General features: G+C 36.0%; 1 protein-coding gene across 1 annotated transcript; it reads right to left on the bottom strand.

Moving 5' to 3' along the window:
* Positions 1–13,355: 13,355 nt before the first annotated feature.
* On the bottom strand, positions 13,356–15,347 carry LOC131055726 (uncharacterized). Its single transcript, XM_059213712.1, has 4 exons — positions 14,521–15,347; positions 14,268–14,420; positions 13,777–14,175; positions 13,356–13,663 (listed from the first exon to the last, which is right to left on the bottom strand). The coding sequence occupies exons 1-3, from the start codon at positions 14,732–14,734 to the stop codon at positions 14,030–14,032; spliced, it is 513 nt and encodes a 170-aa protein (XP_059069695.1). The 5' UTR covers positions 14,735–15,347; the 3' UTR covers positions 13,356–13,663; positions 13,777–14,029.
* Positions 15,348–16,197: the final 850 nt, after the last annotated feature.

Raw genomic sequence — 16,197 nt, 5'->3', positions numbered from 1 at the left:
TAAATAACCCATGCCTAGTTAATCCTCAGTTATCCCCCCAACCATATTCTCAACTACTGACCACTATTTGGCATCAATTTGGTCAATGAGGTAGTTGGAAATAACTGACTTGTGTCCCCTCACTTTAGATCCATTAGACGGGGCCCACAGGCAGTCCTTTTATAATAAAGCATTTCAGTTTTGCAAGGACTTTCTGGAATTAATTCCAACTGTGTATCTTTCCGAGAATGCATATTTTTTTAGCATTTTGAGTGCTCTTTTGTCTTCGGTCTTGCTGGGACTTCAACCTTGCGGTTCAGGTGACGCGTTTCTCCATATTTCATTGCTTTGACCTTGAGCTCTGTGGTGCGTTCTTCATGGGTAGCGCCTGGGATTGTCGCTTTGATCCTGCGCTTCTGCATCCATGCTTCTTGGTGTTGATCGCGATTCTATCTTTTCGACGTCGTCGATCTGCAAACAATCAGTTTCAACCTGGATTAATCATTTTGAAGAATTAAATAAATTAATTTAACAAATATTAAACTTAACTTTAAATAACCCATGCCTAGTTAATCCTCAGTTATCCCCCCAACCATATTCTCAACTACTGACCACTATTTGGCATCAATTTGGTCAATCAGGTAGTTGGAAATAATTGACTTGTGTCCTCTCACTTTAGATTCATTAGACAGGGCCCACAGGCAGTCCTTTTACAATAAAGCATTTATATTTTGCAAACTGACTTTCTAGAATTAATTCCACCTGTGTATCTTTCTGAGAATGCATATTTTGTAGCATTTTGAGTGCTCTTTTGTCTTCGGTCTTATTGGGACTTCAACTTTGCAGTCAGGTGACGCGTTTCTCTGTATTTCATTGCTTCGACCTTGCGCTTTGCGGTGCGTTCTTCATTGGTAGCGCCTGGGATTGTCGCTTTGATCCCGCGCTTCTGCATCCATGCTTCTCGGTGTTGATCGTGATTCAATCTTCTCGACGTCGTTGATCTGCAAACAATTAGTTTCAACCTGGATTAATCATTTTGAAGGATTAAATAAATTAATTTAACAAATATTAAACTAAACATTAAAGGGTGACCCCTCATCATATGTCAATGGCACTAAATTCTTATCAACTCTCAGTCGGTATAATGGTAATCTCTACCCTTTGTAAGTGGTGTCTAACCTCCAATATTCACTGCTCAATTCCTCATAAAGAATTGGATGGTCACATATATCTTCAAAACCAAAAACCTCCTCAACTGCACTTTTGGATAATTGTACAAATGGCTTACCTTGTAGGCCACATATAGCTTTAAGGTTTGGATTATAATGTTTAGCTAGAATCTTGACCAGGTCTACATCCATGAACACATTAGGGACAACTATCTTTCCCAAATTCATTCTCCATGGGTTACAGATGGGTTCATGACTAGTTCTCCTGCGATAATGGAAGAGGAATAATTCAAATCCTCTAATATCCGTCCATATGTCCCCCACACCCTGGTACTTATCTTCGAATTTATTCATACTAGGGTTCAATTGGACCGCTCTCCTATCCCTATCCCCTGAACAAGGCAACTGATCAATTAAGTCTTGACTGAATTGCCTCTTCTCTACCTTTGCTTTTGATTCAACTCCTTGTGTTTTCTGTTTTTTCCCTTTGGTTTGACTGGTTTCCCCCTTTGTTCTCTTTCCTCTCGATCTTGTAGGGTTGTCCATTTTAAGAATGACACAACAAAATTTGAAACAAATTTTTACAGAATTTAGGAAAGGGCCCTGATTGCTTACTTGTTCTTTACCCAGGTGCTATAGTTGGATCCCCTATCTTCACTTGTTTGCAGTTCTTTGTTACTTTGCTTTGTGTTTGCAATTGTCTCTCTCAGAGGATTTCAATTGTGTAGCATTAATGTCATCTTCGACGACTACTGCTCAATAAATTTTGAATTTTGAACAACTTGTTTGATGTGACAATTTCATTTTATCGGCGTGACTTTATACATCAACACATTGTCAAGACCTAAGTGGTGTGTCGCCTATGGGGTGTCAATTGGTCGCCTCGCTTTTCTCGGTCTGATAATTGTTAATCTTATCGATCAAATTTTATGACCGTTCACCTCATCGGGCTTTGCTCATCGGATAGACTCTTCCCGATCTCTTCTACTTTTCGGATCCTCTATCCTTATGATCGTCGTTGGGAGTCACAACAATCAAGCGCCATCGTCGGGGCTATCAATGTCGTGGTCACAAAAGAGTTTTCTGGTCGATGGTCATTCTGTTGCCGATGCATATTATCCGGGCTTGTAATTGTTTATCATTATCTCCTTATCGGTGTGACTTTCGAAGTCGGGCTACCTTTCTATTTCTCAGCCCATTCAAAACAAGTCCGACTAATGACTCAAATCTTCACTGTTACCATGTTCGGGGAAACAAATTACCTTAAAGCGGATACCTTTTATGTTCTTGTTATTGGGATGACTTGCCTTTTCGGTTTGTCCTTAATTACTTTATTCTGCTATTATCTATTCCTATCGATCATTGGTCTTTTTGTTGTAACTTGCATCGGAATGACTTAACCCGATGGAGATTTGTGCACTTTTATCGACGTATCTTTCATCATCGGGTTGTTCTCTTGGGATGTCACTCCGACTTCGTGCCTCATGTTGATATCAAACCCATCGATTAGACTCTTGACATTCTTCCCTTATATCTCCTATTGGGGTGACTTTCAAAGTCGGTGTGGCCGCTACCGTTTCATTCCGACAACATTAGTTTGTCCGATACTTCATACTCCCCTCATTATTCTTATCGGGCTGAGTTATGCCGACATGCTTACCCATATTGTTCATCGGTACAACTTCAAAGGTCGGTATGACCTTTGTGTATTCACTACGTCCTTACCAATCTTTCCGATGTTCACATCCATCATAATGATCTTCCCGAAGAGCCCTCCTGGTCGTGCATCAGTATGACATAAAGTGTCGGTGTGACTATTTTGTGCTTACTTCGAAGAAGTATTCCCTTCGATAACTCATCTTGTCCCTTTGTTGGTATACTTTAGGTTGGTAGAAGTGCTGGTTTTCTTCCCACGGTTCGACCTATTATCGGTGTGGCTTAAATTTGTCCTTCCGATAAGTTCTGGTGTTGTGACTTTGAAAGCTCATAGTGCGGTTGGTGTGACTTCAGTAGGATCTTTCCGATCCACCTATTTTGAGGCTTTTTTGGCTAAAAGAAAGCTAAATCCGTCCATTATGCAAAGTGCTTTTATTTTAACAACTTTAGATGATTTCACACATTACCATTGAGGTTTATGAATACTAAGGTATATGGAAATGGAGACTCTAGGCCTATGTGATGATCCTGTCATTGTTATATGCTGAGCTCTACCCCTTTGGGAGCCCATTTATCCCACATATAACACATTTGTCACCTGTGTCTTTTCATTAATGAACTTGTAACAATAATAATCTCATTTAATAGATAAATAAACCATTCTTTTCAAACCAGTACCCCTAATTTAAATAACTATTAGTGATACAAGGATGCTTTTCATGTTGACAGAGTGTAAGGATTAGATAGACGACAAGGCTCATGAAAAATGATTACATGAAACACCCATGGAGACAATCAATTCAGTGGAATTAATAGTTCCAACAGGTCATTGAAGTAGAATTTCAAATTTTTCAGTTGCAATGACTTCCTTTTGACAAAACAACAGACTTAAGCAATATTAAGCGTTAAAATGTGGAGTGATCACAATGTTGGCGACAAGACGCAGTAAGAAACTAATTTTTTTAGAATGACTAAGTCTTAAACCAAATGGACTGACTATGGGGGCAACCATCAATTAGGTGCTCTACCAAAGTCGACATCCAAGAAACAGACCAAAAAACATCTTGACTTCACACACCAATGCTGAGAAAACCAAACAAACCCCTTATAAAATTGGTTTTCCCGCCCGAGCGCCTCCAACATTCTCCATTGTTAAAATCACACAAGAATGTTAATATTGTAGGATTTCTTGACATTATTTCTCCACCTTTGGTATCAGAGCTAATATTAATTGAAAAACTTTATGGTGGTATCATTGGTTCTATCTCTCCTTTCAACACCTTTCGATGCTTTTCATATGTTCAAAGTCATAATTTGCTGAAGCCACAATATAATCTTCTTTCTCTAATGTAGGTATTCCTTTTGGTAGATTAATTTTGTTCTATCGACAGTGGCTCACAGTATGATCTGGCACCAAAATTCTCTTTGTAATTGCATGTCTTTTTTTTTTTGCCACATATTTTTATAATTATTGCTTCTTTACCATTCCTCTCTTCTCTTTTTACTACAGTGGTCACTCGATAAGTCCAGGGATCTGTCGTTGGGTGACAAGAGATATATTAAGCTTCAACATCTTTCTTTTTAAGAGTGTACCACATAGCGCTTGAATCATTGATATCATGAAGCTGTAGTGATGTATGTATTTGAGGGAGTGCCTCTTCTATCAAAACTTTAGCCCATTTCTCTTCATGACAAGGTTCAATCCATTTCTCTTCATGGCTATCACTCATTCTTTTTGAATGGCCTTTTCTATCAATAAAACACAATATCTCGAGTTATATGATACAATCATATCATTCATAGTTTTAATAGGAATTAACTTTCAAGCTTTTGTGTCAGTAAAAAAACAAATAATAATAGTACCCATCGAAAATCCATTCAATTCTATATGTATCTTATTTAGTAAAAAGAATAAAAATAAATAGGACCCTTTGGAAACCCATTCAATCCTATATATATATTTTATTTATAAATAATATATTTGTTGTGATAAAAATGTTTTAATTTTTCGGATAACTGGGTTTCCATCAAGTGAGTACCATTCTCCCATTATTTTGGTATTTGAATGTTAAATATACCATTTTAGGTGACTGCTAGTGAAATGTACACAGTTTGAGAATGTGGAATAAAGTGTTTTTCTCAATGTCAGCCTTGAAAGGTGTTAGTTGCGATAATAATATCTCGCAAGAAGGACCGAAAATATTCAAAAGGTTTGGCAGACTATGGAAACCATATGAAAAATGTCTTATTATATCTCTACATCGAAGAATGATGTGAGTTTTTTTATAATGTCTTACCAAATACTTTAACACAACTAGTTATCCTTTTGTCAAGAATGGAGATAGGCCATGAATCCGCTTTGATTCTGGGACTGTCTGGATATCTCACCATCTATTATTTTGAAATATAGGAGCAGTATTATGAAAGAAAAATATTTCTCTAGCATTCTTGTGGAAGCTCTTTGATTCTTTGCATTGTTGAAGCTTGTGGATCCTTGATCTCTGTATTTGCATCCAACCTTTCGATCGTATGAACAAAAATTATGCTATGAGCAAGATGGAGAAATTTTATCTCCTTATTGTTTAGGAATACCCCATTATGAGAAAAAGAAATTAGATTGAAATTGACTAAAAAAGTCCCAACGTAAGAGAATATCGGTGTTTATATCATCATTTTGCCAAAAAGGAGCAAAGACAACTAAGATCCCCTAGGTTTATAAGAATGTCACAAAATTTTTCTTTCATAGTTTCCATGAATCCAAGGCCCTTAATTAGGATCTTCTGAGGTTTCCAATATATAGATGGCGGGACATGACTCTTAGCAATGTTGATTTTTGAACCCGTATCTATAAGAGCAGAGAACCTTTGACTTAAGCCTTCTATTTTAACATGAGTTATTGGCTTCTTTGCGGTATCATGACATAGTGCAGGGTTTGAATTGGACTAGATATAGTGTTGATCAGATATTGTGGGATCCAAATTGGACTGATTAGAGGATTTAGTAATACTCTCAACTTGTGGTATGCTAGAACTTTTGTTAGGATCAACAACTTTTATTTTCCACTTCTGCCATTTTCTGGAGTCTATCATTTCATAAGTCTTCTCATCCTTTTATTTTCCACTTCTGCCATTTCATAAGTCTTCTCATCCTTCATTTTTGGCAATATCAAAGATGACAAATTGAACTTGAACTGGCTTCTGAATAACTGAGGAAGAAAACCTTTTATAACAAGATCCCATAAATCTGTTATTGCACAAAAAATTATACTATTGAAGATTCCTTTCCTGGGCAAACTTAATTTGGCTACTCGGTTGAATATATTTTCTTGAAATAATCTTGATTCACAATCATCTTTAAATTATTTATCCAAGACATGCCAAAACATTCTATGATGAGAAGTCTTGATATTTTGTTATGCTTTTTCTGAGTCGACTAAATTTCTTGGTTTTAGCTAAGATCTTGATATTGATCTTGATCTTCTTGTGTTTTGATTTGCCATCACGTTTAGAGAATATCTTCTTGTAAGCAACTTCTCTGAAGGGTTTATGATAAATGCAATGTCTTTTTCTTCCCCTTTTCCTCTTTACTATGTAAGTATTGAAGATTCTTTGAAGAATTTATCATGAATTTATTCTTTTGTTTTACTAGAATCTTTAGCATCTCTATTCCTTGTAGACATTTCTCCAGTGTGAAAATTATGATTCTTATTAACAAAAATTGAAGAAGGATCCTCAAACCAATTATGAGATAAAACATTTCGTTTATCATTATTATTGAAGAAGGATACTTCACAAAGATTATGACTTATTTCTTCATTCTCATGATCTTGTTATCGTTGAATCATTTCTTCTCTTTTCTGCTGAAAAGATGTACATACCTTTGAAGAAATGCGTATTTCTTTGCATTCAATTCTAAGAAAACCTTGCTTTCCTACATTTTTTAAATCATCAATATGTTGATCCACTATCCTTTCTTTTTCTACAACCACTCTTTCATTTTTTGAACTATCTTTTTCAAAAACTTCTTCTCCTGTATCTACAAAAGACTCCTTGTAGACATCTTGTCCTTGGGAAAAACTTTTCTTATCATGGAAATATCTTTCATCATCCTCACTCTTTAAAGGAACACAAATTTCTTTAGAATGATCTTCATCATGATTTATTTCTTTAGCCTTATCTAAAAGCATTTCTTTGCCAAAAATATCGTCATCAGATTCATCATTATCTTGTGAATAACTTGCACCATTATGTTTAGAAGATGTAAGGCACATTGAATCTTTTTGTTCTACATATATTGGTTCAAGGCTTTTTTCATTAGACAAGCTTCTTATCCTTGAAGAGTCAGCTAGTGTTTTTCTCTTATGTTCAATTTGAATGGATTTTCTCTTCCTTAACTTATCTCGAATCTTCTTAGCATTTTCTGTAGATTTTTTTTGAATTTGAGAGATGCCATCTTCTTTTTCTAACTTATTTTGCTATAAAAGATTAGCTCTAAAATCCCTTATTTTCATTATCCATGTTTCTATTTCCTTTTCAATTTTATCCTTTTCATTGCTGAGGTTTGCTATCTTTTGCAAATACTTTTCTTTCTGAATTCTTTTAGATATTAAAGTTTCTGCAATTCTTTAAGATTTTCTACTTTTTACTCTATCAATCTCCCATTCAATTATTTCAAGATTTTCTTTCAAATCTTCTACATAATTATCTATTCTAGCAGTCATTATATATTGACCTTGGACTTGCAGGATTAATAACTCAATCTGTCTAATATTCTTTTGCACACAAGCTTTAATTTCATTCCTTAAATATGATAGCTTATGCCTTGAGATTTTAGAACATCCATTTTCACCAACAAACAATTCCTTATCATCAAAGTTATGTCCTAACATGGATCTTGAACTAGAAGCATTTACACTTCTGTATGTCGTCATTTTGAGCAAATATTACTGAGAAAAGCTTAAGATCTTTCTTGAAATTTCGGTCCTTGTTCACTGCTACGATTTCCCAATTTACGGTTGCCCTTCACAATGCCTCCTTGGCTTCAAAAGCAGGTCTTACTTTTGCGGGGTCCACAACTACTTGCAAGACTTACCCTCAATCTTTCAGACTTTACACTCTCTCAACAAAATTTGAACAAAATAACAAACAACACAACACAAATACTCTAGTCAAGGGTCTCACAAAAGGAACATAGCATAAGAAGATAATAGACTCATATTTTCCTTAATGAGCATGGATGATTACATAGCTTTGATACCAATTTTACAATGGAAATACAACAATGAAAGCTTGAGCCAATATTACATTAATGCTTCATTACAATTGACATACTGGATAACTTACGCAAGTTAATTTCTCATGATGCCAAAATCGCATGGAAGCGCAAGGGTAGAGGATATTCTTAACTTGCTCCTATGGTACTCTTATGACACTTCACACTTGATACTCAAAGACTAGACTCAACATCTGATGCCTCAAATGAGCTCACAAGGCCTCTATTTATAGCATTTGGAGGCGAAGGGGTAGATGAGAATTGCCAATAGATGTGAATGGTAGTTTCTTTGGTAGATGTAGGTGGTAAATGGTTATTAGTAGATGTGAGTGGTAGATGGAGATACTGGTAAATGTGAGTGGTAGATAAAAAAAGTAGATGAAATTTTTGGAAGGTGGTGAAAGTGGAGTGGTAGGTGGTAGTACATACTTTGGAATCTTGTCATAGTGAAGTATGTACTTTGAGATTTGTAAAATCATGTAGGCCCTTTTTTATTTATTTATTAATTTGTATAATTTTCTTATAAACTCGTTATTTACTAATTTATTTACTCTCACTTTTGATATACTTGAAAAGTGAGAACGATCCACTTAACTGACACCCGCAAGTGGTTATAGGGATCTTTCTTTTTACATAGGTTTGCATCTTGTTGTCAGAGTTTCACATGGCTGACATCATGACTTTTTTAGATAGGGTTGCATCCTGCTATTAGATGTTAATGTGGCTGACATCACGACATAGACAAACCCTTGTGCTAGTTAAGATAAGGTGCATAAGATTTTCAAACATATTTAACTAGATTGCAAGCAGGAATATCGCACCAAATGGCCGATAGTGTCAGTCCTTGCTTTCTTAAAAGCCTAACTAATTATTTACAATACAATCATCTCCTTTTTAACTAGAATTTGCCAAATATATACTATTATAAATATTAACTAGACCATAATATATCTATAGTGCTTTATTCATTATATACTATTATTATGTACAACAGATTTTATTATGTTGTATTATCATCCTATGTCTAGTGTCCAGTTAGTCCATCATTCTAAAACACGTCGTCACCCAAGGTTAGGAATAAGTTGAAGTTCTGGTAGGTTGAAGACATTGTCAAAATCCATAACATGTTTATATTTGTAAGTGTGTTTCAATCTTTTTGGTATAAGTGATCCTGTCACTGGATGGTACCAGTCGCCTTTGATTTGGGTGTCTTTATGCTCAATTATCCATTCCAACTAGCTTCCAAGAAAATGTACAAGTCAGATAATATATATATTGAACTTGTATGGAGTTAACTGGGATAATAGTATCTTACATGAGGGACTAAATACATTAGTCAAATCATCAACATTATGATATCCTAAGGGGAAATGACTTGTAATATCTCTGCATCTGAATATTATATGAGCTTTTTTATACTGTCCTACTAGTGCCTTCAAAACAACCAATTGCCCCTTAATGAGATTTTGTGACAATGTGTATTTCTTTTGTACCTAGGACTATCTGCAAGTCACCCCATCCATCATTTCTGAAAACTGGAACATGATTGTCAAAGAAATACCTTTCCAATATCTTCCTTTGACATTCATCAGACAATTCTTTAATTTGTCGAATGGCTAAAGATTTTGGAGATTCAGGAAGAAGATTTTCATTTGCATCAGATCTACCAATGACATTGACACAAACCAAGTCTTGGTTAATATCAACAAATTTAGCCTCCAAGTTATTCCCAAAAATGGCACCTGTCTGAGTAAAGGAACAAGAATATTTAAGCTCTCCTATATTTGCTGTAATATCATATGCTTTTCCTTCTAACCTTTTCTTCACTCATTTTTCCTGAATTAGGATATTTTGAGATTGCCAATAATAAGATGGCAAAATATAAGCTTTGCAAGGCTAGTTGCAGATCCTAAATCTAGAAGAGCAAAAACTTGGTTATCATCTTCTCCTAGTCTAACCAAAATTATGGGCTTTCTAGGATCCAACTTATAGGCATCATATTTTTCTATTTTGCATAATTGTTCTTCCTGTCTTGAAAATTTTTCCCAGTTATTAGTTTACTGGAAAATTTCATCTATCTGTGCTATAGGTTCTATCCTTGGTGCATAGTATGACATGACTTCTTTGTTCTCAAAAAATTCTTCATTAATCTCTTTAAGGATATCTTTTGCATAATTAAGAATAGTCAGATCATACTCATCTTCAAGACCTTAACTATCTTCATAATATTGATTAGGCATCCATTCATATTGGCTCTAATTTATTTCTTCTGTGCATGTCTTCAAAAAGAATAGATTGATCCACTAAATTTTTATCCTTTCTTCATCTTCAATCATTCTTGCTATGCTATTACTATCTCTATTATCCTCTTCTTTTGTTATTATGTTGTGTTGAGAAGCTCTATCATATTCTTTGTAAAGAAAATTTTGATCATGAATGCTTTGATCATAGGCTACTTCAAAAGGCATTTCTTGAGAATGGTTATAATCTACCTCAAAGGCTTCTTTGAAATTATTTCTTCTTTGTATTTGCCATTGCTATTTTTTTTAAGAACTTGCTTCATTATGCTCAGTAAAGCACATTGAATCTTTCAAAACTAGATCAGGGCTTCTCTCCTCAAGTCTTTTTTCTTCAATTTGCGTTTTTGAAGAATCAGCTAGCACCTTTGTATCCTTAATTATGATGTTTTTAGACTCTTTTGAGTTTTAATCCTTACCACCAATACTCAAAAGACTTATGCTTGACATCTCATCTTGAGAGTTTTCCCTCTTCCCTTTTATCTTATCCAAATTTTTCTTTACTTTTATCGTAGAATTTTCTGTAGCATGAGAATTTTCTTCTTCTTCTTGTGACCATTTTTGCAAAATATCAGTTTTTGATTTCATTGTCCATTTATTTATTTTCTTTTTCAATGTCATCTTTTTCTTTGTTGAGTTCGTTTATCTTTTGCAAATACTTCTCTTTTTGGATCCTTCTAGCTATTGTGCTCCCTTCATTTCTGTGGGATTTTCTATTTATTTCCTTTTCTAGTTCCCATTCTACTTCTTCAAGATCTTTTGGGATCTTTATATAATCCTCTACATATTTACCATACTTCCCATTTGTAATTTTTCTTTTCTTTTTACAAAGACTATTTGAACAAGCTTCCTACACACAAGACTTGCCTTCTTGCCTATATTTTGGAACTTGCAAATTTAACTCAATCTGTCTTACAACACTTATTAGCCTAGCTTTTATTTCCTTTTTAGGATAAAGATCAGTAATATGAACCTCCGGAAATTCAAAGCTTCCTTTCTCATCTATTGTAATTTGTAACATCCTTTTCCTCAATTATATCATGCAAGGGAGCAATTCCAGACGTGCTAGTATTTAAACTCTTATGACTTGCCATTTATTAAAACACAAGAAAGCCTTTAGGTCTTACTTGAAATTTTGATTTTTGTTTGCTGTTACAATTTTCCGACTTACGGCTGCCCTTCACGACGCCTCCCTAGCTTCAACAACGGGTCTTACTTTTGCAGGGTATATAGCTACTTGCAAGACTTACCCTTAATCTTTTAGACTTCAAACTCTCTCAATATTTTTCAAAATGACAAAATAGCAAGAGACAAATAGACACAATGCTGAAATAGATACTGCAAGATATTTATATTTTACATACCTATTTATGGGTTGATGCAAATTTACACACATATACACATACACACACACACAGACCTATTTATGGGTTGATGCAAATTTTATTTTTATGGTTTAACTTAATATATATGGGAGTGGACCCCTTGTCCACAACTCATCAATATATATATGTATACATATACATGTAAACATATATATGTACACACACACACATATGTATACATACATACATATGTATACATATATATGTGAGTGTGTGTGTACATATATGTGTGTGTGTGCGTGTGCTTGCGTGTACATATATATGTATACATATGTATATATACATACTTCCATATATATAAAGTTAAACCATAAAAATAAAATTTGCATCAACCCATAAATAGGTGTGGATCAGAATCAAATGGCTCAATGTGGGTGTATATCAAAGAAACGGGACTCAGACTCGGCTCGGACTTGGCAAGGCCAAATCGGACTCGGACTCGGGACTCGGCGTCAGACTCGGCTCCAGACTCGGCTGGACTCGGGAAAGTGAAAAACTCAAAAAATTTAGAGATTTTTTAAGATTTAAAACTTGTTTCATGCACCCTTTATTGAATAAGACACAATAACATCATCAAACTTGGCTCATTTCATTACATAATACATACACAAGTATACATCTATGATCTATCACATAAGCATAAACGCAAATTGTAGCTGAAGGAAATAACAAACATAGATATATAAATATTGTCAAATGTATACAATATTACAAAACTCATGGAATAAAAAATCCATGTCATCATATGATCATCATCAAATGTTCCATACAAATAACAAAGGTAAATACATCTACAAGCCTATGGCGCAGAGGAGTCTGCACCCTCCGGCCCCGACGTCGGCTCCGATGAAGGCCCCGGCCCCCTACGAAGGCGTCTAAGGTAGGTCATAGATGATTGGGCAGCCATAGCCGCTCCTCGTGACACCACGCCATGCTCACCAACATTAGGAACATCTGTGTCACTGTCACCATCTGTGTCACTATCACCATCTGCCTCTGAATCTCCTCTCTCTGCTCGTGCTCTCTGCTCCTCCTCTGGCATGGCTACAGCCTCAGCCTCTATATCTACCTGGTCGATCCAATCAGTGTCATCATCACTAAAGACAGCCACAGGATCTGTCTCAATGGCCCACTCTGCCTCAGGATCAACCTCATCTAGAATGATAGGAGAGATGTCAGCTAATGCATTCTTTCTCATTCTCAGGCGGAGGTTGTAGTGAACAAAGATAAGATCATTCATCTTCTCCACGGATAATCTATTGCGCCTCTTGGAGTGTATGTGCTCAAACATACTCCAATTGCGCTCACAACCAGATGCACTGCATGGTTGGCTCAAGATGCGAATGGCCAACTTCTGAAGATTTGGTGTCGTTGGGCCAAAAAAGCTCTACCAATTATCTGAGTTTGAAATGAGAAAAATAAATAAAATCAGTCTCTCATAAACTCATTTAACAATATACAATAAAACTAAAATTAAGCCTTACAATTTATTTTTACCTGGCATCATAGTTGTCCTACTTTCTTTGGCGATAGGACGAGAAAAGGTCTCCCCTTGTGCATTTGAGAACAACTGTAGCTCTCGCATAAGATCTGTCTGAGTAGAACCAACAGGTGCCATCTTCTCCATGACTGAGTATAGCCCATCAAGGACCTCCGCATCAGCCCTGAAAGTAGGGCTAAAATGGAATGCCGGATTCAAATAATAGGCTGCTGCATGGATGGGCCTATGAAGCTGATGATGCCATCTCTTATCAATGATCTGCCAAATGGGACCATACTTGCTCTCATCTCCTGCATAGATAGATTTGATGCCCTCTTTCGCCCTATCCATGCCCTCATATATGTAGCCCATTGCGGGCTTTTCTCCATCCGCAACTCGCAACAAAACCACCAAGGGCTTAACAAACTGTAAAATTGAAAATATTGTGTAATTTAAAACATGAGCAAATAAGAGAATATGATGAATAAGTTATAAAACAAAAAGTTAAATAAAAATTGTAGAATTTATAAAAAAATTACCTTCACTATCTCATCACAAGGGCTCCAAAAGCCTCGCTCATCAAAAATGCAGTCTGCCATATCTTTCCCTGCTGGGGTGGCAGCATAGGATGAGGAAGACCACTCCTCACCAACAATCATACGTCTCAAGGCCATCTTACAACGAAGCATGGACTGCAATGTGATGAAGTTTGTGGCAAATCTTGTGATTCCTGGACGAGCTAACTCCTTATGCTCTGTGTATTGTCTCATAAGAGCCAACACCCATGAATGATTATATACAAATTTGCACACATTTCTTGCCTTTTCTACACGTCTTGACCCATGGAAGTTTTCCAATATCCTCTAACATGAGGTCAATGCAATGGGCGGCACATGGAGTCCAAACTATAGATGGGCGCCTCTCCATCAATAGTCTGCCTGCAACAACATAATTTGTTGCATTGTAATTAATGAGGTTACAAAATAGAAATTAATTTGCAAACAAAATTAGTTTGTAATCAAAAGTTTACCTGCAGCAACATAATTTGGTGCATTGTCAGTCACCACCTGTACCACGTTCTCTTCACCCACCTCATTAATCACCTCCTCTATCTGCTCACATAGGTAGGTGGCATTCTTGCAATGGGCGGAGGCATCAATAGACTTGATGAAAACGGTGCCCCCTGAAATAAAAAAATAAAGCAAGATCAATGATCATTCAATAAATCATTAAATGAAAAATAAAAAATTAATGCCTAAATGAAACTAAAATTAATCAATCACCTGCGGAAGAAACAAGAAAATTAAGGAGAGTTCTATTTCTCCTGTCTGTCCAACCATCAGTCATGATGGTGCAACCTTTAGTGCTCCATATTTGGCGTTGATCACCCAATTCTTTCTTCACATCATTCACCAATTCAGTCAAAATGGGTCCCCTCAAATCAAACTCAGAAGGGGCTTTGAACCCCGCCCCACAAATGGTAAGGGCATCAACCATTTCTTGCCAATAAGGTGACCTGTCACAAATAATTTTAATGAGATAAGTATGTACTATGTATAATGAACTATATACAACAAAAATTAATACGAACAATCAAATTATAAAAATTAAAACAATCAAACATAAAACATTTATCTGGCTGTGAAGAATGGAATACTGCCATAGATCCAAAATCTGCCAACTGCCATTTTAGCAGCATCATGGACCTCCTTGTTCCAACCCATGCTCTCAAGTGACTGTTGGGACCCAGGAGTAGTGCGAGGTGCAAAAAAGGTATCCAACCTAGATTTACGAATCCTAGGTCCAATGCTAACACTCCCACTACCACTGCCAGTGCTAGGAACATGAGAAGGGGCAGAGGCACTGGCACTGGCACTTATAGAAGCAGAACCGGAAGCATGAGTAGTAGCAAAATGAGTGGGACGATATGAAGGTAAGGAAGAAGGCCCTCCAACACAACCTAATTGTGTCCCTGTTCCTAAAGGTGCATGTCTCCCAATGACTGTGAGATCCTCTTTTTCTTTCCTTTTCCTTTCAATTTCTTCAACCATTACATAGCAATCACGTACGGCCTCAGTGACTGCTTTTGTGCATGGGTCGGCATCATGCCCACGCACACTAGCAATATGGTATTTCAATCTATATATGCCTCCATGGAATATTGTTTTGCAAAATATACACTTTGTTTGCCCTTTTCTTTGCCCTGGAAAATCCTCATGATATTTCCAAGCAGGGTCCTTTCTAATGGGAGGTCTAGAAGAGGACATTGTATGATTGTTTTGTGAAACTTGAGGCAAATAAGAATGTGAAGGTTGCTGCAATAAAACATTACAAATGCAAAAATAAATTAAGACATTCATTCTGTGTTGTGCATTCATAATTTCATTCTCATTGAACATTTTTTTCAAAAAAGCTAAAGTAGGGTTTGCAATTTTTTTTTTTTTAAATTGTAGGGTTTGTCAAACCCTACTTTAAAAAAAATAAAATTACAAACCCTGGGCCTACATAGTAACATAGAAAAGATTTTGGAATAAAATGTAAAACTTTCAAAAAAAAAAGAATAGAAAAATGAATTTTTGCATATAAGAAACAAAAAAATCTCAAAAAAACAATGTTACCTCTTAGAACTCTTGAAGAAAATTGAAGAAATTGAAGAAATCTTCCTTGCTGGTTTTTCTTCAATGCACCCTTGTTATTCTTTTTATCTCACTTTACTCCTCCTATTTTTGCAAATGAATAAAATGAAAGTCACTTTTAGGTATAAAACAAAAATAACACAAAAAAAACAAGTCAAAAAAACCATTTAAAATTGTTTTTTTTTTAACTTTTCATTGACTTCGCCGCCGGCCGAGTCCCAGGCACGGGACTCGCCGAGTTTGGCGAGTTTGGGCCAAACTCGCCAAACTCGGCGAGTCTGGCGAGTCTGGCTCCTGGACTCGGCAGAGTCCCCCAGGACTCGG

The sequence above is a fragment of the Cryptomeria japonica genome, chromosome 10, assembly GCF_030272615.1.
Source record: "Cryptomeria japonica chromosome 10, Sugi_1.0, whole genome shotgun sequence".
Taxonomy (NCBI): domain Eukaryota; kingdom Viridiplantae; phylum Streptophyta; class Pinopsida; order Cupressales; family Cupressaceae; genus Cryptomeria; species Cryptomeria japonica.
Note: the sequence above shows the minus strand (reverse complement) of the source record. Positions and strands in the feature narration are given on the sequence as shown.

Excerpts from the sequence above, each read along its gene's own strand:
- LOC131055726 (XM_059213712.1), bottom strand. The coding sequence starts at position 14,734 with ATGGTTGATGCCCTTACCATTTGTGGGGCGGGGTTCAAAGCCCCTTCT. Across the intron at positions 14,421-14,520 it reads TTTTCTTGTTTCTTCCGCAG|GGGGCACCGTTTTCATCAAG; the intron begins GTGATTGATTAA and ends TTTTTATTTCAG. Across the intron at positions 14,176-14,267 it reads ACCAAATTATGTTGCTGCAG|GCAGACTATTGATGGAGAGG; the intron begins GTAAACTTTTGA and ends ATGTTGTTGCAG.